Source organism: Nothobranchius furzeri, chromosome 19 (genome assembly GCF_043380555.1).
Source record: "Nothobranchius furzeri strain GRZ-AD chromosome 19, NfurGRZ-RIMD1, whole genome shotgun sequence".
Taxonomy (NCBI): Eukaryota; Metazoa; Chordata; class Actinopteri; order Cyprinodontiformes; family Nothobranchiidae; genus Nothobranchius; species Nothobranchius furzeri.
Genome location: NC_091759.1, coordinates 21,302,535 through 21,330,473, shown reverse-complemented (window position 1 = coordinate 21,330,473; position 27,939 = coordinate 21,302,535). Strand labels below are relative to the sequence as shown.

Sequence of the window (27,939 nt, the reverse complement as noted above, 5' to 3'; positions counted from 1 at the left end):
GGGGGTGGGACTAGTCAGCTCAAAAATAACTTGTCGTGGTTTTAAAGACGTGTCCAAGTCGTTCAGAACAGAGGAAAGAGCTGCAGCGAACTCCGCTTTAGACGCCGTCTTTGTAGTTTATGAGAAACCGAGCATCGCGGTGTGTGACGTACGCTGCTCAGCGCTGATTGGCTCAGTTTGAATTCTCAGGGGCTGGGGTTATTTGAACGGGAGCGTTGCCACGCCAATGCTTCCCTTGAGGACGAGGAAGCATTGGCATGGCTGGCCGGTCTAGGACTCACCCACCTTGGCTTGTTACGAGGAAGGCTGTCATTGGTTTAGCGTCCAGGAAATAGCAAAGAACGTCTTGAACAGTAGAAGCTAACCGTTAGCATTAGTAACTCCACCACACAGCAGAAGCTTCTCCAAGCTTGTATTTTTAGTGGACATAAAACATCAACATTGCAGAGCAAACAGTCAGTAGTGGAGTCACGTTGATGTCATCCAATCCGAGATGTCCAAATATCAGGAAATAAGAGTCTAAAGCCTGCTGTTTGAAGCTCAGCTAACTTTTAGTTTCTGGAAATGCTGCACCAGTGTCCGACTTACGAGGCTTTCATTCCTACTAGTGTTGGAGTGTTCCACACCGTTCTGTCTTACTGAAGCATGAACCACATTTTAGAATAAAAACATTTTATATGAAAGACACACTTGGCAGTTTTGCAAGCTTTTAGCATCCCCCTAGTGTCCGCTGTCATTCACCGAAAATAAATAGTGAGTTTGTCTTTTTAACCCCACAATCTAACAGCTGAAATCTCTCCCCAGCCTTCATTAGCGTCGACAGGATCAGTGCATCACTAAATGAATCAAATCAGCTGGTTTCATGATCTAAAACATGCAGGAAACGTGCTGGAAACAGACGCGGCGCCAGTTATGTCAGCTCCACAGCTGTGGGGCTCTGAGTGACATTTCATTATCCCTAAAGAGTCATTTTAGACCACACCGGCTCAAGAAAAGGATCTAAAAATATGAAAATGTTGCGCAGTATCCCGTTAAAACACAAAAAATACGAGGACATTTGAATAGAAAGTTCAACTTTATCAGTTTACATTCATTTTATCCCAACATTAATGAATTTGCTGTCATGTAAATAAAACCCTTAATAGCGTAGAGGAATTTTAAACCAAGTGATGATTTCTACCAGACTAGCAGGCAGAGCATCCTCCCGTCTGAGTGTGGTGATGAAGCATGGATTATATAACCGTGTGAACATCAGCTGAACCCCAGAACAGCAGCAGAGGAAGACGAGGAGACGCCGGTCCTCCCTTCGTCTATTTTTACCTCCACTGCACCCCGTCCTTATGCCTTCATCCAAACCCTTAGTCCATCTTCTTCTTTTTAATTAGCACTCCTCTTCCTCTCCATCTCCCCTCTGAGTCATCTCCCCTCCCCCCCTTCATCATACATCTCACCCCCTCCTGCTCCCCTCCTGTTTTCCTCCCTCTCCCTCTCCCGTCGCTCTGCTTCTCCAGTATTTTCTGGCTGGCCGCAGAAGGCAGGACACACACACTCACACACACGGGAGGCAGGTAAAGGCGGAAAATCCTATCTTTGTTTTCTCGTCTGCTCCTCCGGCTTTTGTGTGTCTCCATCACATTTTTTTTAATTTATTTATTTTTTCATATTTTGAGTCATTGCAGGTTAGTGGCTTTTACGGATGCAGCTTGAGTGTGTGTGTGTGTGTGTGTGTGTGTGTGTGTGTGTGTGTGTGTGTGTGTGTGTGTGTGTGTGTGTGTGTGTGTGGCCGAAATCTATCTTTAGATGCATGAGGGATGGAATTTGCCATCAGGTGTGCTTGTGGGCGTGAAAGAAACAAGAAGGGTTAAAGATGTGTGTGTTTTCACTCTACAGTGTCTGTCTGAGATGACAGTGTGTGTGTGTGTGTGTGTGTGTGTGTGTGTGTGTGTGTGTGTGTGTGTGTGTGTGTGTGTGTGTTTGATAAAATTGCAAATTAGAAGGTGAAGGAATCAGTGTTGCAGAAAGTGTGTGTCAGGAGAGCAAAGACGTATGTTTGTATGATGCAGTTTTAGTGTTACTGTGTCCAGGTGGGTGTAGCAGGGTGTGTGTGTGTGTGTGTGTGTGTGTGTGTGTGTGAGAGAGAGAGAGAGAGAGAGAGAGAGAGAGAGAGAGAGACAGAGAGAGAGAATCATGCATGCACGCATGTCAGTTCGCGACAACATTGCTGACAGAAAAATGTGTGTGTGTGTGTGTGTGTGTGTGTGTGAGTGACTGCTTGTGTGTGTGCAATGTTGCTGCACAAATCTCATTCTTTTGTATAATGGCTGTCAAGTGTGTGTGTGTTTGTTCATATGAATATTGACTACAGTAACAGAGACTGTGTGTGTGTGTGTGTGTGTGTGTGTGTGTGTGTGTGTGTGTGTGTGTGTGTGTGTGTGTGTGCGTGCATGTGTGTGTGCGTGCGTGTGTGTGTGTTATGGTTATGGTAAAGTGTTTCATCAACAGCAGTTGTGTTTAAAGAGGCGGCAGAGATACCTGAGTGTGTATTTTATTTCAGGGAACATTTTAGGATTATTATTTATTTTATGTTCCTACTAAAAGGAGAACAGATTTTTAATAATAGCAAATTTAATTGACTCATTTTATGCTAAAAATGGTAAATTTGACATGTATGAATCCTTTCGTGTTCAAGCTTAACTTGTGTGTGGAGTCTCAGTTGTCCAGTTCGTGATTATCGTAATAATCACAATAATCATCGAGATAATGATCATTAAAGACGTCTCACCTCAGAGAAACAAGAAAAGTCCAGATGTTTCCAACAAAACCTTCGAGACTGTCAAGTACATTGTTCAAACTACATATATGGAATCCCCAGAAAGCAAGGGAAAAAAAGGAAACTGATAAAATAAAATAAAATAATAAAATAAAATAAAATAAAATTGGCTTGTTCTATTTTGGACCAGAATAGGAAAATCATTTGGAGATGTATCTGATTTTTTCTTCCTACATTTTAGAGCTGAACACAATCTTGTATGTTTCTGTCAGAAACAAGAACACATCTTTAGTCATTACATTTGCACTAAAAAGAGACCAGGCCCAGAAAATGTATTTTTGCTTTTCAGGGCTTCCGTAGGTTTAGCATGATCCTCAGGATACTTCATACATTCTTGTTTCAGCCAAACGAAAAGATGCATAATGCAACAAACACCGTGTGTCTTTATGCTCGACCCGGTTAATGAACTCACTCAGATTTAGCGCAGGTTCCCCTGCAGCTTTGGCCACTTTTGCGATCTTTCTGGGATTTCTGCACAGTCATGAACCCATCTGAGAAATCCTGCAGCTTCTTGGGTTTTTCTGCCTCTTTCACAGATCAGCAAACACACTAATCCTCCTTGACCTCCCTGCTGTCACTCTCCTGTCCAGGAAAATGTATTGCTGCTAAGTGATAAGCTTTATCAGTGGCGGTCCTTCATCCTCCGCTGCATCGGCCTCTCTTTGATCATCTCTCTTTTCTACAGCGTCAGTAAAATTACAGGCCTACTAAAGAAACATGGGGCACTCTGCTGCTGTGGTATTTTGTGATGGTTGTTGGGAACTACGGGCGGAGACTGTGGTTTTTACACCAATATTTGGAGGAATGGGGATGGTCTACACATGGATGTTTGCAGTCTGGATGCATTGGCTCCACATTCTGATTAGTTAATGTGATGGAATGGTTTTAAATTAGTTCATCAAAAGATAAATAAGTAATAAAACTGTGATGCTCATAAAGTTTCCAAACTCTTCCTCACTATACCCCTCAGTCATACATCTGCCTGGCTCCCTTTCCAGTCGGATCACGGGTCCCTGAACGAGACTAATAACGCTATTTTCTAATCCTCGTTGCCGTACGCCCTGGATCACACATATGTTGTACTGTAGTTTAAATGAAAAGTAATGATGGGTGTTTCGACCACGCCTGACATGTACTTTGAGATTTATCAGCTTGTAAAAGTTCGTAATTAGCATAACTACACACCATGAATCGGCACGTCGCATGTGTGACGTCACCACATAATCTCCTCCCCCCCAGCGTAGATTTATGGCGGTTCTTTCCTCCTGAAGGAAGGATTTGAAGTTTGCTGAACTTGCAGCCGTTTTCCCTCCGTTTTTTTTTCCGTGCGTGGTTCGATGGCGTCACTTTCGTGAAGCGCTTTTGTAGTCCTGGACTTATTTTCACACAAAACCTAAAAGAGCATTTTCCCCTGTTTGAAAATAAGCACAGTCTTGGAATCAAAATGCTTCTTTAAAATTCACGCGCATCATATTTGAAATCCACGGCACAAAACAAGCGGATTTATAAAATAGCGTTTTTAGCCCCGTTGACTTGCATTCATTTTTCGTTCTTCCAGAGACCCGTGGTCCGGAAGTAGATGGGCGTGAATTAGGCTTCCTATAGTGTTTTATTTTTATGTTTATTTCAGTTGCACAATCTCAGTGCATGGCCTCCTGCACAAGTTTTCTTTATATTGACCTTATTTTTAAAAAATGCACCTGAAATAAAACCATAGTTGTCTTTTCCAGAAGAGTACGAAACGCTGGTTACTGCCTGAGCACGAAGCTTATTTTTGCTGATTCACTGGAGCGGTTTGTTTAAATGGCTAAATGCTAGTTAGCGCGTGTGTGTCTGAACAGAGCCCTTTAAAGGTCAGGGGTAAAAATGGAAACAGTGATTGATAAATGTTTGGAAAATCGTGCACATGGATTTTACAACCGCACTGGTGCTCGTGAACAGCTGGTGTCGTGTTGAACTGGGTTTCTGGTGCAGAGCAGGGTGTGGTGTCTCACTGCGACTGATGGAGACTCACGTCACATGCAAACACAGAGGTACAACGTTTTTATTTAACTTCTGAGGAGGTCACATGACTTATGATGTCATTGTAAACTAACATTAACCACCTTGTTATAATTTCATAACCTAATTCACGTCTCAGTTTGGCTGCCAGATTCTTCCGGAGTTGTCTTACATTTTCTGAGCCACGCAGACAAAACTGAAAACCTCCAGATGAGCCCTGAATGATCGACTCTGTGACTTTTTGAGAGATTGACTGTTGTAAAGTTAAGTTTTGTGACTTGTGAAAATATTAAAAACATTTGGAGACACTTTGGCAACTCCCTCGCAAATGCAACTTACATGAAATCATAAAAATGTGCATTTGTGTGTGTTTTAGCCATGTGCGTCCACTGTATTACAACACAGTTTAGTGTGGATATGTGTGTGTGTGTTTTGGTCCCAGTAATCTATTGTGTGTGTGTGATATCCGGCTCTTAGTCACCCTGGTTGATGTGAATGCGTTTAAACGCGCCGTACTCGTGAGCTAACGGTTTAGCGTGCTAATGTCCACACATTACTGGCGTTACATACATGTGAGACCGCTCCACCTCCTGTGAGGATGTCATATTTGCCACGACATGCCTTCTGTTACCCAACCTCCTCCTTTCCTCTTCTCATCCCTCCATTTCTCCTCTCTTCTCCATCCACAGATGGTCATTTAATTATTTATTTGTCTCTTTCCTGTCCTCTTCTGCTCTCCCTCACTTCCTCTCATTCTCCATTTCGTCCTTCACTTCCTTCCCTCCTCCCTCCTGGTCATTCTCTATATCGTTTTCTGTTTTATACCTTTAAGTAGTCAATTCACTTTCTCTCTTTTCTTTTTTGAGTTATTTTCCAAATCTTTTAGCTTTTTAACAAATTAATAAAACATAAAAACTTCCTAAAATTTTTGGGATTTTACGTGCGTCTCCAGCAAAATGACAAATGAAAAAAATGTTTAAATATAATAATTTTGGATCTGTTTAGCTATTTGCTGATTTTTGGACCATTGGGAAACATTCATTTTAGTTACCTGGAGTAAAAAACAAACACAAAAATTCAGGATATGAAATTTATACAATTCAATAAAAATAATAATGAAAGGGAATTTCTTTTAAGTTGAGCTTTTATGTTGATTTTGTGTTATCCAAATATCTTTAATTTATTTGCTTAAAATCCTGATGTAATAAGTAATAATAATATTAAAACCTGTTTTTAGGAAATGAACTACTTGTTGTCTAATGTTAATATAATAAGTCTATAATCATCGGTTTTATTTATATGTAATATAATAAAACTAAAGAAATAAAATTGGCCCTTACCGCTTCTAAATCATCCACCAGGGGGCAGTAGACATGAATGAGATTGGATGAAGGTACTAATTTTAATACTCCATCTGGACGCTTTGAGGTACATTTTTGACAAGGACTCAGTTTTATATACATATATATATATATATATATATATATATATATATATATATATATACACATATATATATATAGTGAAAATTCTTTATTTATCGTGGGACAAATGTCTGCCCTTACATTCAAAAGATCCTAAAAATTGTCACCAATATAAACCAGGAAGCCCCCGTCACTTGGAGGAAGTATAAAAAAAATGGTGCACTTGAGCTAGAGCTGGGCGGTATGGCCTAGAATCAATATCACGATACATTGAGGATTTCACATTGATAACGATAAATGGACGATAACTACAGGTATGCGCAGAAAAAAGTTGTCCACTAGATGGGGCTAGTACACGTATTATGTTGAGTCATGTTTTTACGTGACTCAAGTTGATTCAGCTTCTTAAAGGGACATGAACATTGCCAACCTACACAAATCTTTTCTTTTTTTTTAATTATAAAATTTATTGACATGGGAAAATTGATTTAGATAAAAGTCAGAACTTTTGATAACGATACATTTTCGATTTATTGCCCAGCCCTGAGTTGGACAAAATCTGGCATTACTTGTTTTGGGGTTCATTCCTTTTCCTTAGCGGCCCTTTTTGTAGACTTTTTCATAAGAGTATTATTTTCTCCCAGTTTTTCCTGTAACATCAAATATGTCATTTTTTCTTTCCCTAAAAAGAAATCTGGCAAATTTGACGCAAGTCATCTGTCCCCTGGTGGAGGATTTGAGTACTGCAGGCACCAGTTTTGTGTCTATTTATTTTTGTTGAATAGTTTTATTTTTAGATGATTAAATTATCACAAGTGTTGCTTGAAAGCTGGCCAAATGATAAATAGTTCAACATTTAAATGCAAATTGAAAGAAAATCTATATTCACTTGGTTTGAATCTGAAGAGTCGAATCATCTCTGGTTTCAGGTGATTCCTGAGAGCAAATTAACCAAATTAAACACAAAGTCTATCTCATATCCTGGAGCTTAGCACTTCACGATGATATATAATCTTTATGACTCTTCCATCTTTCCATATGTTCCTCTCTATTCACTTCCTCACGTCCTTCCTCCATCTTCATCCTTTTTTCCAGATTTCTTTTTCCTTGCATGACCTCATCACTTCATTTTCTCACCACTCTAGCTCTGGTTTGCTTCTTTTTGGTTGTTTTTTATTCCTCCAGTGCTGGTGTGTTTTCTGCTGAGCACCGCAGTCTCTGTTAGGTGTGGTTGGATGCGTTCATAGATGTCCTCCATCCCTCCCTCCGCTGCTGCTGTAGAGCTTACGTAACTCACAGCAACGTGTCCAAACAGCGGAGGAGAAAACAGAGGAAGGAGATAAGAGAGATCATGAGATAATCTCACTGAGGTGACGTCAGATCATGTGTTTGTAGAAATGAGATGGATGCTCCGACAGCAGGGATCTAAGGGTTTTCCTACTTTGGAAAATGAAATCAGTCAATTGAGTTGTTACATTTTTTGTTCTAAAATCAGAAAAACAAGAATAAAACTCCAATCTGTAACAGATATTTGAAGTTGTAAACACCCAGAAGATTCCCCTGAAATCTGTGTTTGGAGCTTTTAGTTTCATTACTTTATTGCAGAATTTCTTTGCAGAGATTTTCCGCGGTGCTGCTCCACCCTAAAAGGAGGAACCGCTGAAAGAAACTCTGCAGCGCTGCAGGATGGAGCCTTATAAAAAAGGAGAACAAATACCCATAAAATTAATATAAGCCCGTAGAGAAAACCACCTACGCATCAATTCTCTCCACTCCTGGATGGGTGAGACTTCTCTGTGCCGCCAGCACCTATCTGCTCATTCTTCAGCTGAGCACCATTAACACTTTTCTGGACCTCTTTAACCTCAGTGACTCTCAGTAAGGGCGAGACCTACAGAGGAATAAATGGGCAGATTTGTCATTAACAAACAGAACAGGGAAGAAAGTTCACAGAAAATGTGGAAAAGAAGGGAGCTAGCTTGGAAAAGTAGTTCAGAGTGATGATTTGATGAGCGTCTGTGACAATAATTTACAAATCAGGCTTTGTAACAATTTGGGTTCAGGGCAGTGGCACCCCCAGAAAATTTTGATAAGGATGGCCAGATGGGGCCAGAGAAAACTTGGGGTGGCACACCAAGTTGGTCCTTGAGTTAACTCTGGGAGAGTTTAGCCTGTGGCGATGCATTTCATGCTCCTTTAAAAAAAAAGACAATATGCATCCAAAACACTTAACTCATATTTCAGAAACACATTTTCAGAAAAAAAAATACTTCTCAATTTGTTTATTTTAGAATTCTAACGTTTATGTTTTATTAAAGAATACTGGTCTTTCCTATGAGGGGCGGAAATTTCTAGAGGGGCCATGGCCACCCTTGGCCACCTCTTTGGGGCACCACTGCTGTAAACTTTCTTCCCTGTTCTGTTGGCCCCTAAACGTTGGGGACACATAAGGATAAATCAAAGAAGCAAATTAGCTTAAAAAAAGGAGTAATGTAAAGAAATTTCTGTTTATTTAAAGAGCAAGTCACCCCAAATCTACTATTTTTTGCTGATAACCCATATAAATGAGTGTCTAATCGTGCTGCAGACACATGTAGTCAATAATTTGGCACTTAGTGAATCTCAGTTAAAATTTAAATTTCCTGCCTAAAACTGTCAGTGTTGTGTAGTCATCAGGTAAAAACTCTGCACTGCATTTGAATTTAAATTTGCCATTGCTATTGGCTAAGAGGTACCCTAGAACGTGAGCTGGTACCATATGATGTCACAATGTCGTTGTGAGCCTGTGTGTGTGTATTTGTCAGCAGCTCCACCCTTTCAGTCTGCCAGACAACAGCATTTTCTACATTTTTCAAAGAGGAAGTGGGAGTGGAGTAAGACTGATAGGGGGTGACTTGCTCTTTAAATACATTTTTGATCAAACTTACGGCTGTGGTCTGTAATGTGATGACATCCAGCAAAGGAAGAGGAGATTTAGATATTTGAAGGCTATAGCCCCCCTCCTCTTCTGGAAGGAGCAGAAAGCCTTGCCTCACACTGCACACACAAATAGCCTTGTATGGCTAACTGAGGGCCGCTGTGGCTGCATGTTTTCAGTATGTTCCTGCTCAGATACCTGATTCTAACCGCTGAATTACCTCCTCAGCCTTCACCGGGTGCTGCAGGAGCTGCTAAGCGCTAATTTTAACCAAATATACAGTGTTCAAGTAGGGAAACATCTAAAACTGGTAGGATCACTGGTGAAGCTAGCACACCCCTGCTAATGCTATAACAGGCAAAAACTATAGTTCAATGTAGCACAAGGTTAAACGCTATGCTAATCACTTAGCTCCAGTACACAAAAGATAAATCTCTTTTTGTTCTCCTTTCTCTTCCACAGTTAGCTTGAAGTTTACAGACTGACATTAATTCAGTTCAGGTCGAATTAGCATTCAAGCTAACGCCTTATAGCCTTCAGTAAATGCAGCATACAAAAATTATCTCACTATTATTTTATTGTAATATAATTTTAGTTCCAGGTTTCTAAAATACAATGAAATACTTAATAGAATCAGAATCAGCTTTATTGCCAAACACTCACCCTACAGAAAAACTTTGCCAACTACTCATCAGTTTTGAGCATCCTCCATCTTTTAAAAATGTTCCCAATGTCTACATGACTGTTTATTTTTTAGAGTAGAAGTCAGTCGAGGAACCTGTAACTTAAGTATTTGTTTGGTTGATCTTCTGCAAACGTCCGGCTTCTCCTCTATGTTCCACCTGAAGGTGACTAATCAGGCATTAGAAAATTATCAGATTTATCACATAAGAAATGTTGATACACAAAATAAATAATCAACCTGTTTATTTTAGCTATAAATGAGACAGCTGGGAAATAGCCCTCCTCAGGAGATGATCTGATCTCGTGGTATTGTGCATCTGAGCTACAAGATCAAATTAAAAGCTGAATAATCAACGTGGAGTTAAATAATAAGCTTTTTTTTTTTTTTTTTTTTTTGCTTTGACCATCATTGGAACAATAAAAGCAGGTGTGTCCAAAGTGCAGCCCGGGGGCTGTTTGCGGCCCTCGGAGTGATTTTGCATGGCCCTCACTAGCGCTTTTAGAAATGTAGAATGAAGTTTCTCCAGGAAGCTTTTGATATATTTTAATATTTTATGTTCAAATTTTTACTAATATATCTATTTTAGGACTTTTTTTGAGCAGAACAAATGAAAAATATAAAATAACGTTTGCATTCTTGAAAAAAAGTATTTATTTTTGTGGCCCATGAGTAGTTTTAACTTCATGATTTAGAAAAGTTTGGACATCGCTGAATTAAAGGTTGAATGTGGAACACGAACACCAACGCAACGTTGTAGGTTGGAGGTTGTAGTTGCAATAATAGAACAAGATTTCCAGCTGTTGGGATACCAGAGTCGCTGCCAAGGACGTAATTTTCACTTTAGAAGTGGGGGGGACACGGGGGGGGGGGGGGGGTATCTTTACAATATGTTCTAATAGGAAACAGGCTTCAACACAAACGGTTGCTTTCCACTTGGTCCTAGAGCTCAACCAGTGTGAATTTAATATAGCGTAATATTGTTTTTGGATGGTAAAAAGTGCAGGGGTCAAAACTTGACTTTGGAAAAAGTGGGGGGGGACATGTCCCCCCTGTCCCCCCAAAAAATTACGTCCATGGTCGCTGCCGATACGTGACATTTTTTATTTGGGTCCATCTATTGTAGGCTTCACCTAAACTCATTCTGGCTTTTCCACGGTGCTAGCCTCGCAGTGCCGAGCCAACTGTTTCGCAACCCGCAACAGTGCCCTCTAATGGCTGGTAGATGTAACATAAACCCAGCGTTACGCCCTTCAAAATAAATATTTGATTTCTTTTTTTATTAAAATAAAGCTTTTAAAGCAAATACTGTACCTTGATTCTGAACACCTCTAAACGCCCGGTGCACGCAGCGTTTTATTTAAAAGTCCCATATTCAACCTTTAGGAGAAACCAACGTTTGAAGCAGGAAAACGTTTTCTGACTTCTTTGCAGCAGTTTTTTCTTCTGTTGCTACCTGAGCCACTTATACTAGGACAGATGCAGAGCCTTTCTTTGACAAAAGCACGCTGTAGCTGTGAGAATAAAGAAAAGGTGGACATGGTTCCTTTTTCTCTTTTGTAAAATTCAAGGAAACAGCCTCTGCGCCAGTTTTCTGCAAGCTATCAGGGAGACAAATTTAGCTCCCAGATCGATAAGGTATTCATGCAGTAAAGAGGACAGCATGAAAGGAGTTTTTCGACATATCGCTGCAGTTACGACGCGGCGTGTCTGGAATATCAATGTGGAGAAAAGAGGGGAAACACCCTCAGAGGAGAGCAGAATTAATCAAAGTGATTCAGCCTACGAGATTCCAGCTTCCATTAGTTTGGAGGACGAGGTCGGCTAATAATGTCACGGTGGTGCAGAAATGTAAGAAGCTCAAAGAGAATTCATGCATTTCTAATCCTGGGATGTGAGGCAAAGTGAAAAAAGATTCTTTCATGTTAAAGTTAAAGTGAGAAAGAAACCAACTACAGAAGAAACATGATTTTGATGAGAAGCAGAAAAAGAAAAGCAGACAGAAGTTTTATTTATTTATTTTCGTTTAAAATTGAGATTTTATGCAAAATTGTCATTATAAGGAAGGCTGTTTAAAATAATTTTGTAAAATTTGTATTTTGGGAAATTTACATTTACATTTTAAAGTTCTAGAAATTAATTTCCACCAACATTAGTGTTAAATTTGCTGCTTGTGTTGTTTTTAATTTTGACTTTTTGCACATTGGATGTTTATCAAGCAGTAGAAGAAATACGTTTTAGTGTTCCTTATAGGGCAGCGATCATATTACTAGTGTGCCCAGCTGAGCTATGCAGCTCCAAAGTGGGTGGGGCTTCCTCGTGTTTGGTTTGACCAGAATCTCATTGTTGTTTTGCTGTTTCCCAAAAGTCAAAACTCACTGTTTCTCAATAAAAAATGTTTTGGAGATCTTTTTGCATGTGGAAACTAAAAAAGGTTGTTGAATTACGTGGCGTCATACTAACATGTTTTATGATGAGATTATCTGCTTCAAGCCAAAAAGTTAAAAAAAAAAATAAATAAAATAAAGTTAATGAAAAGAGCAAAGTCAATGGTACCAAGTGTACTGATGGGCATCCTTATGTTCGAACATGGTGTTCGTTATGGCCAAACTGCGGCTTGCACAGAAATCCAATAACGAAACACCACTCAAGTTCAGATTAGGTGGGCCGTTCCTCCCAATCACACCCCTCCAGGTCATGCTGTCATTGCCCACGTGAGCATTGAAGTCCCCCAGCAGGACAATGGAGTCCCCTGATGGAGCACTATCTAGCACTCGTCCCAGGGACTCCAAAAAGGGTGGGTACTCTGAACTGATATTTGGCCCATAAGCACAAACAACAGTCAGGATCCGTTCCCCGACCCGAAGGCGTAGGGAAGCTACCCTCTCGTCCCCCGGGGTAAACCCTAACACACAGGCAGAGAGTCTTGGGGCTAACAAAAAGCCAACCCCAGCCCTCCGCCTCTCACCCGGAGCAACTCCAGCAAAGGAGAGTGTCCAACCCCTCTCAAGGACTTGGGTTCCAGAGTCAATGCTATGTGTCAAGGTAAGTCCGACTATATCTAGCCGGTACCGCTCAACCTCTGCCACAAGCTCCTGCTCCTTCCCCGCCAGCGAGGTGACGTTCCATGTCCCAAAAACCAGTTTCCTTGTCTGGGGATCAGACCGCCAAGGTTCCCACCTCGTTCTGCCGCCCGATCCACACTGCACCAGACCCTTCATTTTCCTCCTGCAGGAGGTGGGTCCACAGTTGGATAAGCCCATGTATTCGGTTCGGATGATTAAGGTTAAAACACAAAAAATACCCATGAAAAACAAAGACAAAAGGTATAAAATGGTATAAAAAAGTTAGGGGTGGTACTGAAAGACTTAATCAACTGTAATTAATTAATTAATCTAGATTAATCACTATTTAATCATTAAAGACAATTTGCACCCAAGCAATGTTTTTAATTAAAAATAATACTAGAGAAGATCAGTAGACTCACCCACACTTTAATGAGTATATTTCTGTAACCACAAGGTCTATGTCCACAAAGGTAACAATTGTGGGATTTGTTGGGATGTGTAAAGATTTGTAAATGGTGAAATGTAATTAAGACATGTATTAATGTAAATGTTGTGTACTGAACTGAACACTAGGTGGCAGCAGAGCACTGTTTATATATATAGAGAGAGAGGTGTAGCGTAGAGTTCAGTGGAAGTTCTGCTGAGGACTACTAGATGTATGCTCATCCCTCCAGCTGTAATAAAGTTCATATGGATGAGTTACTGCATGCTTTCTACCAACATAACAGTAAAAAAGTGGATTTTTTTCTTTTCTTAATGAATAGCAATTTTTCACGACTTAGTTGTGTTTGGAGCACATAAAACATGTTATAATGGTCTTGTAGCTCAGGCTTTGCTGTTTCGTTAAATGTGCAGCTTGATCGTATTTGTAGATAAATCAGGCATAAATTGGGACGCTAAACTTTTCCAGCCCCCAATTTGAGGGAATTCTGCTTAAAAATTTAAGAATTTTTTTTCCTAATCAATTCATCGTAAAATATGCGTTAAATTCCCACCCCTAATAAATAAGGTACACGAAAATATTAAAGGGTCGAGTTCTATTTTTGGGGTCATAACTGAACAGAAAATAAAATATATTTTAAAATGGGTGTAAATGATCTAAAGCCTTTGAAAGTCAACTTCAGCTAAATGAGACATTATGTCTGATTAAATTGCATTATATTTACTTCTAGGCACACGTTACCTGAATGATGTGTAAAAATTAAACTTTTCCTGTGACAACAAATATTACTAAATTCACTGCTGACTTAAAAAATCTAACAAGAGCGGTTTGTATGTGAGCTATGATGAAACAAGTGAGAAATAGAGCATTAAAATGATTTCACCTTGAGATGTTTATCCCCTCCAGACATGCATAAAATATGCTGTGTGTGTGTGTGTGTGTGTGTGTTTTAAACCATACAGTATTGTGTGATAAACATATTTTTTCTTTTTTAATCTCTACATTGTTTTCTGTCAGAGCACAGCTTGCACAATTTAAATAAACATATTAAATGTTTATCATGTTTTAATTCTGTATATTTCAGTTTTTTTTATCATCCCCGTCCTGCTTGACTCCATCCATGCAGAATTTGTGTCGTATTCATAAAACCTGAATGATTGATGGCAATGTCGGTTTCCTATTTCAGGATGTCGATCGTCAGCATCGTTGCCAGGGAGATCTTGGACTCCCGGGGAAACCCCACTGTGGAAGTGGACCTTCACACAGAAAAAGGTGAGCCTGTCTGGGTCCAGATGGTCTGATTTCTATTATCAGTCAAACCACTGGAGCAGCATTCCTACAGTTTTACAGATCAACCCATTTTAAGGAATATGACTTACACAGAAGGAAGCATAACTGTGTGAGCTGTGTTCTTTCATCAGTGGAATAATTTGCTCTGCTCTTTAGGCCTGTTTAGAGCTGCGGTGCCCAGTGGAGCATCCACAGGGATCTACGAGGCTCTGGAGCTGCGGGATGGAGACAAGAGCCGCTACAAGGGCAAAGGTGTGAAGAGCTGTCAACGGAGCATCTGTCATGTTTGATTTGATCAAGTTTCATGCAGTGGCGGCTGCTGAAAAAAGCTCTGGGGGGTGGGGGATTGCCCTATATGTGAAATATTACCCGTCTTCGTCCATTCTAAGTGTTAAAATGAAAAGTTGGAAAAGTCCAACAAACATTAAATTCCTTCCTCCAAATAAGCACAGTTGGAGAAAGTCAATTTTCTAATTTGCAGATAAAGCTGTTGGTTATAATTTTACTAATACTCAAATACTCAAGCCACCTGCAGTCAACAATCATGTGTCTCAGTTAATCATCTGCCCAAAGCTGGACACCTCAAAGCACAATACTCATCTTGGCCAGTAGATGGCAGTAACACGGCATAGAAATCGTATTAATAACGCAGTTTTATGCAACATAACAAGAACCAATAAATACAATTTTATAGCAACAGCTATGATTTCAGCTTTCTATTAAACCAACTGAGTGTGTGTGTGAATGAGGAAGTGACAGACGAGCTGAAAATGAAATCCAGCACCTGCTAGCATGATAGCTAGTTGTTTTCTGTAAGCTGAGGCGCTGACTGAGTGTGTGGTACACTAGTGCGCAAATAATTGCCGAATTGAGACAGGGTGCATTGCGTAATCGACTGCTACGCATGCCGGGACGCTGGTCGCTGTGTTACTTTGTTTGAAAGTTATTAATAAAGGTTTTTAAAAAGCAACCAAACCGTTATTTGAAATACATTTACATTATTTGCTGCTTTGTCTCAGACATACAGAGCATTAATTAACCATTCTAAATTGAACTACTTTATTTTAAAAACATTTTTTTTCCTGAAAAGGCACTTGAGCTTTTTCTTCCACAACAATGGATTGTTGGTAATACCCTTCACCAGAAATGCGGCTCAACGGTGCAAAAAGGGCGTGATCAACTTCCACACTTGAGAACCGGAACACCCTACACACTCGCACAACTGACCGGGATCGTGCAACTGAAGGGTGCAAGTGTGGAAGCGCAGGTATTGGGATTGGGCCATAGACAGTCAACTCACGAATGCTGATTGGCCCAAAATTCTCCAGTTCTCCCTAGCAACCAAAAGTGATTGGCTGTTTAGCGGCAGTTCAGGGGCACTTTGCTCAGCGCCCCAGGAGTGAAACTAGTGAGTCTGGTGGAGGAAATTCACTGTTTAATAAGAAACAGCTGGTAAACATGTAGACACACACAATGAACAAATCTGACACACAATGAACAAATCTGACACGTTTATAGTAAATATATGAATACATATTGTAGTTTTATTTACCTTTTAGACTGCCTTCAAGATTCAAAACTGCCTTGAAGAGCCCTGTACACAAGTAGGAGGATCTTAAATTTGGCTCTGTACTGCACTGGGAGCCAATGTAAGGCCGTCAGCACGGGAGTCATGTGTTCCCGGCCTCTAGTGCCTGTCAGAAATCTCACTAGACGAGCTGCAGCCTTGCAACCGCACCTTGACTTAAGCCGGGCGTACACTGTGCGACTTTTTCACTCGTAGCACTCAGCTTCAGCTCACACTGTACGACTTCCTCGCAGAGCAGATCTCACGAGTCATGTGCTCACACTGCACGACCCAGTTCTCAGATGCGACCTGACTGCTCACACTGGACGTCTGGTAGCTACACGTCGGCCCTAAAAATATGCTAAAAATAGCCGTTTTTACACAACACGTGAGACTTTTTTGTCTTGTTTTGCCTGTTGTCCTTCGGGAGTGCTGCAGGAGGACACACAGGGATTTATGGGGGTTGGATGAGGAAAACGAAATAAAGAAAGTGAATCTGTGTTTTGTGATCAGTTTAATTTGACATGAACACGACAAACACGCTTTCTTGACAATCTTTGTGAGTAAAAAAAACGTGTAGAAACAAAAACGAACAGCGTGTGTTATTAGGGAAATAGCGGGCGAGCGGCGTTGATGCAGGATTGCGCATGCGCCGTGAGCAGTTCTGATACTTTTTGGGTCGCAGCTGCTCGCAGCGCCGCCTCAACAGTGCGATACCCCCACGAGGGACGAGCGAAATGTTAAACATGCCAGAAGTCCGTGCGACCTCACGACTGCTGATCGGCAGCTGGTCACGTGGTGTTAATCGCCTCTCGTAACCCCCTGTACGCTACACGACCGCTCGGCGCAAAACTCGCCCCGATCTCGTGGATTCTCGCACGACTGGAAAATCGGCTCAAAAAAGTGAAAAAGTCGCACAGTGTACGCCCGGCTTTAGACTAGCATCAGTGACATATAAAGCATTGCAGTAGTCCAGCCTGGACAGGACCAATGCATGGATAACAGACTCCAGGTGTGCCGTGGACAAAAGGGGCTTGATCCTAGACAGGTGCCTAGATTACATAAACAGGACCGCACAACTGTAATACAGATTTTTCAACTTTAATGCTTATTTGATCTGCCACCCTTCATAATAACAAGACAATTGTATGAATGAGTTCAAAATTCTACATGATATCCAGATTTTGCAGCTACATAAACATGCCAGATGTATGGAGCCCCTCTGATGACATGGTCCAAAAAATAAATAAATTGTGGCCACGAAATAGCTATAACGTGGACACGAGGGGCTCCGTACAGATGTGACGCACACGTGCACGTGTTTCCACTGCAGTTTTCTTAAATGTTTATAATTTTTTGCATTTTTTTATCACACTCTTTTTTTTGTCTGTTTAGGTGTTCTGAAAGCAGTCGGACACATCAATGACACGCTTGCACCAGCTCTTATATCCTCTGTAAGTCAACAAATATGGAGATTATTATATATTCTAAATGATAATAAACTGAAAACAGAAACTGTTTAATCCAACTTAAAAATTTTAAATATAAAATTTCAATTTAAGTTAAAGAAGAAAAAATGAACAAAAAATAACAATTTTAAATTTTTTGAATGGTCACATTGTTCTATTTTCAAGATTTGAAGGGATTTTGAAGTGATTTTGTATCTAAGAAGGTCTTTTTACTGAACATTTTTACATTTAACAACAATTCTGAAGTGGTTTTAGGTGTAAAATATATAATAACTTCCTTTTTCTTCCCCAAAACTTTATTAGGATTGATGAGCTAACGGCTAGACAGAGCACAACCTAGTCCAAAGTGTATTTCAGTTGTTGGGAAACAGCGCCACTCTCTCAAAGTGAATGCAGGAATGATTTAGTAAACCCTCACAGAGGTACCTCTTTTGCAAAAGGAAGCTTTCTGCAGTGTTGTAGTTACACCTATGTTTTTTTTTTTTACCAAAAATTGGTTTAAAAAAAATATATATATATATATATCAAGAAAATTTTCGAAATCTTTGTGACTTTTGACATTTTAAAAGTTCTTTAAAATATTTAAAGCTTGTTTTAACTTTTACTGTTTTCATATTTCCACAAATATCAGATTAATTTATAAAATGTTTAGAAAAGCAATTAATTCACTTGAGTAGGTCTACCGATTTTAGCTACCTGGAAAATAACAGCAGAGTTTGATTTCTGCTCTTCGTCATAAAACAAGAACAAAATCCGATCCATTTATGGGAGGATGTTGTTGCCATGGTAACTGAGCAGACTGGTCAGACTGACAGGAAACAAAAACAGCCGACAGTCATTATGTGCAGCCACCACTAATGTTTGCTTTAAGTGTCTAATGTGCAGTTAGCGTGTTCAGGTGAAGTTTGGAAAATTCTAATTATTTAGAAAATATAAGATATGTTTCTTTATAATAATAATAATAATAATAATAATAATAATAATAATAATGCTTATTTTATTATCATCTTAGCTTTATTCTAATGTAAATTCTAATTTTAATTAGAAAGATGGAAGATTCATCATAAAATAGAAAGCTAGCTTGTCCTCACCTTCTGATGCGAAAAGTCTCCTGTGATCTTTTGCTGCGTTGCTTATTGTTTACTGTCTGCAGGGTATCAGTGTGGTGGAGCAGGAGCAGTTGGACAACATGATGATTGATATGGATGGCACAGAAAACAAATGTGAGTCAAAACACGACGGGAGCAAGTCGTGATGACTAACACAACGTCATCAGAGTCTACCAGCCTGCTGGAAATCTCCATGCTTCAGCAGAACGTCTCAGCCAAAGCTCGTTTGTCACAGCGTCCTCTGCAGAGGAACAAGCTGCATAAATACCGGCGTTAATAAGACAGAAGGAATGGATTGCTGCTCCAAACGGGCCTCGTTGGCTCGCACCACGCAAACTCACAACCTTTTAAATAAATGCACCGCTAATTTATTTTAGGCAACAATCATGACAACTAATCATTTCAGATGGAGCGGTAAACAAGCATGAAAGTGATGTTAGAGGGAGTTAATGTCAGCCGGAGCAGGAGCGCTGACAGATTAACCTGCAGCTGCAGGAATTCACTTATTCTTTTCACTTCAAAACAAAATATTTCAATCAGAGAGTCTCGGCTAAACTAAAAACCTGTTGTTTTTATTCTTATTAATGTTGTTTTTATTCTTATTAATGCAGATAGTTGTTTTAACGGGTTTGAAGGCAAAAGTTTGAATTTGAAATAAAATAAATAAAAACAAAGTTCTTTCTTGTCGACACAGATAAACAACAATTTCTTGTAAGAAATAACTAAATATAATTTAATGTATGTTTTTAAATTTTTTTATTCATTTTTTTATTTAATAAGAAAACTAAAAATATTTATAGCTTTGATTTGATAATCTGATCATTACTAGGGATGAGCGAGTACACCACTATCTGTATCTGTATCTGTTCAGCCAACTAAATTATCTGTATCTGTACTCGGAATGGGCGTGGCATAACCCGGAGGTGGGCGTGGTTTAACCGGAAGTGGGTGTGGTTTGTATCAGTACATTATTTTAAGTCTGAAATTGATATGGAATGATCAGAAGTTGATATGTGTGTGGTTTATTTGAAAACTATTTACAGAGCAGCCTCAGAATTGAGATAAAATATTTTTGATCACAATAGTAAAGGAACTATTACAGAACAAGTGTTTCAATAAAATCAGAACATTAATATTTAAGTGCATGGATTAATACATCTGAACTCATGCAGTAGGAACTAGGAAATATGAAATGCTAGAACCAGACACAACTTTATGTATATTTTTTAATTTTAATTTGATTAAACAGATTTTTTTCTTAACGTTCTTGGCATTTTGCCACACAAAGTTAAACAAAACAATGTGGATTGAGGTGTGTGTGTGTGAGAGAGAGGGAGAGAGAGAGGGAGGGAGGTAAAAAAAATAAAAAACCCGACCGGAGCGGAGGTAGAGACACAGCATGTTAGCTCTGTCTTGTCAAATGCACAATGTAAATTACGAAAAAAGTTACTTTAAATATTCAAAAAGAGGCAAGCTGAAGAAAAGCTAGGGAAAACTGAAGAAACGTGAGCAACAGTGAAGCAATCACAGCGAGATCCGTTACTGTGTGTGTGTGTGTGTGCGTGGATGAGCCAGACGGACTGCGCTCCCGGCCGGCTAGAGAGTTTTGTGTGTAGGGAGGGGCGGGCGCTCTATGAGACTGGCCAATCACAGAGCGTGAAGACAGTCAGTTACCCAATGAGGATTTTCCTTCAGCACGATTACAGATATTTACGAGGTTTACTCGTGTCATGATCGTGTTCGTCAAAAATGCTTTATCCGTACCGGATACTCGTCTGAAACGAGTATCTGGCTCATCCCTAATAATTACCATTGATGCAAAAATGATGTGAGATGTATTTTAATCTACTGGGAAAAAAGTCCCATTTTTTTACAGGGAGGGGGCGGGGCTTGAAAGGTGAACTCCAGCCTGCCACTAGGGGGCGATTGTTTTTAGCCTCAGCCCCAGGGCAGCTGTAGCTACAGTGTAGCTCATCACCACCAGGGTGTGAATGGGTGAATGTGTGTGTGAATTGTGTTGTAAAGTGCCTTGGGGGGTTCTAGGACTCTAGAAGGCGTTATATGAAACACATACATTTGCCATTTCTTGACGAGATTTAACAAGTCACAGTTTTGTTTGCATCACTGAATTAAAACATGTTTTATTGAAGTAAAACTGCATAAAAATATGAATGAATGCATTTATCTAAAATCAAACATTTTAATGAATTTGAATGTGTTGCATTTTGCCTCTAGACTTCACATAAGCCATTGAAATGTGCCTCTAATTGAGATTTAACATCAAATCTACAACCTAAAACACGTGTAAAATAATGTAAATGACAAGAAAAAGAGAGTAATATAAGTTAGAAGTAAAGTATAATTGTTCATTTATGTTTAAAATCTCTGAACTCCAAACTCAAACATTTATTTTGTTGCTTTTGAGGCTAATTCTGAGTATCTGTTGATGCTTGGCCCATCAAACAGCTACGTTCGGAGCCAACGCCATACTGGGAGTATCTCTCGCCATCTGTAAAGCCGGCGCAGCGAAGAAAGATGTCCCCCTGTACCGCCACATCGCCGACCTGGCCGGAAACACAGAACTCGTGCTGCCGGTTCCTGTAAGAATCAACTCCACCACCACAAAAATAAGGCGTCCTTCACTTTGGTTTGTATTTAACAACATTTAAGCTTCTTTTATCTGATTTTCAGGCCTTTAATGTGATAAATGGAGGCTCTCATGCAGGGAATAAACTCGCCATGCAGGAGTTCATGGTTCTGCCTGTCGGTGCAGAGTCTTTCAAGTAAGAATTCTTCTTCCAAAAACATTTTCCACCCTCAAATGAAGAATCGAATGTTTCTGGTGCTCTATCATTCATGCTAATGGGAAAATCTGCATGTCTCAGGGAGGCACTGAGGATAGGGTCCGAGCTGTACCACACACTGAAGGGGGTGATTCAGGAGAAATACGGCCAGGACGCCACCAACGTGGGAGACGAGGGAGGATTTGCCCCCAACATCCTGGAGAACAGCGAAGGTGAGGAGGACGTTAACGCCTAGATGCTTGAAATAAAGATGAAGTCTAACGGTAAATCAGAGTTTTTACTTCTGAGCCGTAATGAAAGTTCCATTTTTGGTTCTTTTTTAAACACAGGAAAGGTTTTTCTTTACCTTGCTGACGTTTCGTTTGCGGCTGCCGACATCCTCAGAGCTGACACTGATGGTGGCGTCACTTCCCACTCCGTTTATCCGCGGGCAGGAGACGTGGATGTGGGACCATGAACAGGAACGATGGGGTCTAGACATTGGATCGTGCATGGGACTGCATCGTCGGAGAGGGGAGAGCGGGCAGCAGAGGGCGACAACGTCCTCTGCTGCCCGCGGATAAACGGTGTAGGAAGTGACGCCACCATCAGCGTCAGCTCTGAGGATGTTGGCAGCCGCAAACGAAACGTCAGCAAGGTAAAGAAAAACCTTTCTTGTGTTTAAAAAAGAACCAAAAATGGAATTAGAAGACAAACACAGCAAGAACGTACAAAAGATGTTTAATGAAAGTTATTTAAATTCCCGCTGAAGCTCTGCTGTCCCAGATTCCCAGAATCCAGAATCGTGGGTTCAAACCTCTCTCTGTTTCCTCCCATCTCTCCTCCATCCGATGCTCCTCTGACTGCTCAGCTCTGGACCTGCTGCAGACGGCCATAGAGAAGGCCGGCTTCACGGACAAGGTGGTGGTCGGGATGGACGTGGCCGCCTCTGAGTTTTACCGGGAGGACAAATACGACCTGGACTTCAAATCCCCCCCAGATTCATCGAGGCACATCTCTGCAGACGAGCTGGCTGACCTCTACCAAAGCTTTGTGAACAACTACCCAGGTGCAACATCTTCCTTCTGCTTGTTGGTGAAGAACAGAGGGTGAAACACGTCACATAAAAGCTAACTTTCCCTCTTTCGTCCCAGTTGTGTCCATCGAGGACCCGTTTGACCAGGACGACTGGGAGGCCTGGACGAACCTGACGGCCCAGGTGGGGATCCAGGTCGTTGGAGACGACCTGACGGTGACCAACCCAAAGAGGATAGAGAAAGCAGCCGAGGAGCGAGCCTGCAACTGCCTGCTGCTCAAAGTCAACCAGATCGGCACGGTCACCGAGGCCATTCAGGCGTGAGTCTGCGGATCACGCTGCAGGTTACGCGGTTGCCATGGACACAGGATCGATGCTCATGTCTGGTTCTTCAGGCAATCCTCTCCCCAAATGCTCCAACTGGAACAAAATCCCTGGTCCTTCAGCAGAATGCCAGTCTGTGCTGGAGATTATCCTGGAGAGGCGGCTTCTGCTGACTATCGTGATACCAGGCCAAGGAAGATCAGGGCTCAACGCTCTAGAGCTTCTGCAAATGTCCGTCATAAAAAACCGAGACAGGAAAGAAAATTAGGAGAAAATCTTTTTTGAGTCATCCTCAAAACCTTTTAGACAAATATTCAAAAGGTGCCCTTGCAGACCTAACACACACACACACACACACACACACACACACACACGGGTACTTAACACGTCGGTTAGGTGAGTTACTTCCATCCAGCTATTAATTCCAAACAAGAAGGTCACAGGAAGTTGTTCATGCTGGGACTTCCTCTTGGCTCGCCGGGACATTTTTTATGCTTTTACATATTTTTAAATATTTGTAGAGAACAATCCTTCACCAGTGTTGGCCCGGTGTCCGGCTCCTGGGTGTGTGTGTGTGTGTGTGAGATCCCAGCGGCAGAACCCTCCGCCTCATGAAAACCTCCCTGCACCATTAATCTGATAAATAGCTGTAATAGATGCGATAGCTCAGCTGGCCGGGTGGAGCCCGGCGGCATCAGGACACGTCTTAATCCTCATCCTGTTAACTTGTCAAAGAGCCTGCAGTTAAAAAAAGTGATAATGCTCTTGTCCTGTTATGAGTGTGACTCATGAATGAAGTGAATGATCTGCACTACCAATCTGAATTCTACATCAAGCGCATATGATTTATATTCATATGTGCTTCGAGCTAAGTCGGTCGGGTTATACCAAAGACTTTAAAAAAGGGACCCGACGCCTCACTGCTTGGTGCTCAGCTTTAAGGGGTTGGATTGGACCAAATAGTTCCCGAGCACAGCCACTGCTGCAGCTCAGCGCTCCCCACGGGACGGGCCAAAAGTGGAAACGTCACTTCTGCAGCGTGTGATGGCGACGAGTGAGACGACCACGAGTTTTAACTTCTGTTTGTCTCCCAGGTGCAAACTGGCTCAGGCGAACGGCTGGGGCGTGATGGTCAGCCATCGCTCGGGGGAGACGGAGGACACCTTCATTGCTGACCTGGTGGTGGGACTGTGCACTGGACAGGTGAACACACACACACACACACACACACACACACACACACAAGGACACACACATATTGAAATGCTGCACTAAAGGAAACTGATTGTTTTTGCTCACCTGAAATATTTTGTGTAAAAATTCGTTTTAGGAGTTGTGAGCAAACAGAAACCGTTAAAACCGTTTTATCAGAAAAGCATCTCAACCCGATATATTTCTGTTCAGAAGTCGTGTGAGACATGTTCAGGACGAGTTTAAATCATGGACGTAATTTTCACTTTATAAGTGGGGGGGACACGTGTGTGTGTGTGTGTGTGTGTGGGGGGGGGGTCTTTACAGTATGTTCTAATGGGAAACCGGCTTCAACACAAATGGTGGTTTTCTGCTTGGTCCTAGAGCTCAACCAGTGCCAATTTAATATAAAGTATTGGTAAAAAGTGCAGGGGTGAAAACCTGACTTTGGAGAAAGTGGGGGGGACATGTCCCCCCCCCCCCCCCCCCCCCAAAAAAAATTACGTCCATGGTTTAAATAATAAAACCTGAGCTAAAGCTTCTGTCTCTGTTGCAGATCAAGACCGGCGCCCCCTGCAGATCTGAGCGACTGGCCAAGTACAACCAGCTCATGAGGTGAAACCAACGTTTTACAGCGGATGTTTTTATGTTGGACTTCTCTGCTGCAGGAACACAACAGCTCAGGACTGGTTTCTACCTTTCATGACATTCAGACATGGATTTATGAAATAAATGAGTATGTTTAAACCTCTCAGGTGAAAAATGATGCACAGGTTTCAATTTGAGACCCGAAACGTGAAGTCAGAAGCGGCAAAATGTTCCATTTTATTACAAATCAGCTTCAGGAATATATATTTGAAATCGTTAAAGGAACAAAATATGAAAAATGAGTTTATTTAAGATAAATGTAAGTTTTATGTGTTCAAAGGAAAAAAACTTTGACATTTTTTATTCTGATTCGTTCGCGACCTTCTAAATAAAAAGTTTTACCCTTTTTTTTTTTTGCTCTGTCACACCTGAACTTTTTAATGATTCAGCATTTTTCTGTCCTCCTCCAGCTCAAACTCTGGCTGCAGCCCAGCAGCCCCGCCTCTCCTTAGGAGCTTACTCTATTTTAGTGCGTGTAGTCCGAGCTAATTGATGTGGCAGTCGACAGAAGCGCTGGCGTCGCCCGATGTATCCGAGCCAGTCAGAGGATGGGAGGGACGGGGGGAGGGTACCGACTCGGTGGTTTAATCCCATCGGATTGCTGAGGAGACACAGGAGAGGTGGAAGGTGGAGCATTCGGATCATTAACCTGTTGGTGCGTTTAAACGTGAGCATCCAGGACAAACCCGTGTTACAGGATGTCAAAAACACAATTTATTCTTAATATTTCTTTGCCTTTTAACAAATCTCATTTAAAAAGGGTCTAATATAAGTATGGAAAATCCTGACATTGTCTTTAATCAAGGCTCTATTTAATCCAGCTTTTAAACATACTTACAGACTGATAATAGTCCAAAAAATATATATTTGTTTCCTTTCAAAAAAGCTAAATAGCGGCGTGGTCCTTGCTTACAATCTGTAAACCCATGGGGTTGCTGAGTCTGCGCCGAGCTAACGCTGAGCTAACGGTATTTGCAATTCAACACCGGCAGGGAAAAACCTTCAAAGGTATTTAAGTAACTGAAGCCAGTAAATAGGAGCGACCCAGAAGTTATTTCTTGAACCCTAAGAAGCCACGACATGTTTTTGTTTTGCTCTAATATCGAGTGAAGCAGGCTAGTAGCTAACAAATTATCAATGCTAACGTGAATTCGAAGAAAATAGTCGGCTCTAAAAAAAATCTCAAGCTACTTTTGAAATTACCAGCAACCCATTATTACAGTGACATGTGTGTTTGAAGTTAATCACGAGTCAATCGTAGCGTTTTATTTCCTTCAATGAGTCGTTCAGAACCATAACAGCAAGCTAGCAGCAAGGCGGCAAACAGCCAGACTTCCTGGAATGCTGGAGGCATTGCTACCATAAGTGTAGTTAGTGATCCCTACCGTAAAACACCCAAGAGTGGTAACACCAGATTTACGATATACTTATCTACTTATCAACTTACTATGTATAACTCATCTTTAGTTGTCATCTAGAGTGTTCTGGTGCTGATCTGTAACCGTCGACAGCCATGAGACTCATGGAACAGGAGTGAGATAGTCACTATTTGTTTAGAAAAATGGGCTGCAGTACCCAAATTTCACCACAGGATGTCATTATTACTTTATTCTTACATGTTGCACCTTTAAGAAAAACATAAAATGTCCCTTTAAAATGGTTTTCTCGCTAGGCTGCTAGTTCTCAGTGGTTCAGTAAGCTGAAGTGCCTTTCTGTTGTGTTGTTGGAAAATCAGACAAATGTCTCCGTTTAGTTTCTGAATCAGAAAGACAATTATGGGAGGAGTTAGCAACAAATTTGTGAATGGAGCGAGGTGAAGTGGCACACAAATGGAGACGTGAGTCAGGCTCAACAACAATTCCATGACTCCGACATTTAGGGGAATTTGTCAGGGAGTTTCCTAAATGTCTTTTAATAGTTGTCCAAGATCTCAGTTAACTCATGACTTGTAGTGGCTCGCTGGTGGTGGCGCTTACATTTTCACCAAGTCTAAAAATTAGTGAGAAAAATCTTATCTGAAGATAGTCACAAAGTAGGAATGCAGAAATCTCGATTTAGTTTGCGTGAGTAAAAAATTTCAGGGAATGTGAGACAAGTTTGAAAAACAAAAACAGCAAAAATGGAAGTTTTCCGCAGATCGTTTACAATTTCGTTTCGTTCCACACGTGTCCCGGCTGGACTCAGCCTGAAGCCGTAAAAACAGAACAAGAACTTTCCTGCTTCTCATGTTTAAACAAACTCTTTTCTTCTTCGTAGGATCGAGGAAGAGTTGGGTGACCAGGCTCGCTTTGCAGGCCACAACTTCAGGAACCCCAGCGCTCTGTGAAACTGACCAACGAATGATTCACACACTCATGCACGCGCACACCCACACACACACACACACACACTGACATCAATGACAAATAAGGAATGAGCCATGTACAAAGAAACGCCACACAAATTCAGGAAAACTCACAAACTCGCTGCAGAGCCAAGCTGAATAAACAAATAATTTATGCACTGGACTTGAAGGAGGGAGGTGATACTGTATGCACGTCCACACACACACACACACACACGCACGTGAAGACAATAACGCACACGCAGGAGAAAACCCCGATAAATAAAAGCCAGACATGCACTGTTACTGTAGGAATAGTTCACGTACAGCCAGAGGACAAATCTGCAAAAATACAGATTCATCAGATCATGAGTAGAGAAATTAGAATCATTTAGACCGAAGAAAAGGGAAGCATCAAGCATTAAAGACCAAAACGAGGATTATGCAGTTTTACTGGCATTAAAGCGACACTCTGTAACACCTGTACACACACTCAGCCGTGCACTCACCTGGACACTGGAGTACCTGCACTCCTCACACCTCCTTTCTCTTTGATTCTCCTTCTTGTCCCGTCTGTGACCGTGTTCCTTTTTCTTCTCACGCCGGTGTGATCCTGTCATTCATGCTTGAAGTCTTCTCCCCGTCTTAAAGAAAGAGTAAAATAAAATAAACCCCCTTTGATTTCCCCTGAATGCCCATAGAATAGCTGCTGTTGAAACAGAAGAAAGAGCAATGAAATAATAAAACACCATCAGAACGCTTGTCACTGAAAACTGTGTGAAAATATGTGAAATAATAAAGTTAATTTACAATTTCAGCCAGGTTGTTTTTATTG

At 41.0% G+C, this 27,939-nt stretch overlaps 1 protein-coding gene across 2 annotated transcripts; it reads left to right on the top strand.

The window, feature by feature from the left end:
* Positions 1-1,254: 1,254 nt before the first annotated feature.
* Positions 1,255-27,921, top strand: LOC107394772 (gamma-enolase). 2 transcript variants are annotated; one of them, XM_015973863.3, is made up of 13 exons: positions 1,255-1,568; positions 14,551-14,636; positions 14,811-14,906; positions 17,617-17,675; positions 18,844-18,913; positions 21,266-21,399; positions 21,491-21,582; positions 21,685-21,815; positions 22,454-22,651; positions 22,737-22,938; positions 24,037-24,145; positions 24,690-24,748; positions 27,038-27,921. In XM_015973863.3, exons 2-13 carry the CDS (start codon positions 14,552-14,554, stop codon positions 27,105-27,107), a joined length of 1,305 nt encoding a protein of 434 aa, XP_015829349.3. In that variant the 5' UTR covers positions 1,255-1,568; position 14,551; the 3' UTR covers positions 27,108-27,921. The 2 variants fall into 2 exon arrangements, with proteins under 2 accessions (XP_015829349.3, XP_054601276.2); XM_054745301.2 differs by lacking the exon at positions 1,255-1,568 and having other exon boundaries at positions 14,510-14,636.
* The last annotated feature ends 18 nt before the right edge of the window (positions 27,922-27,939 follow it).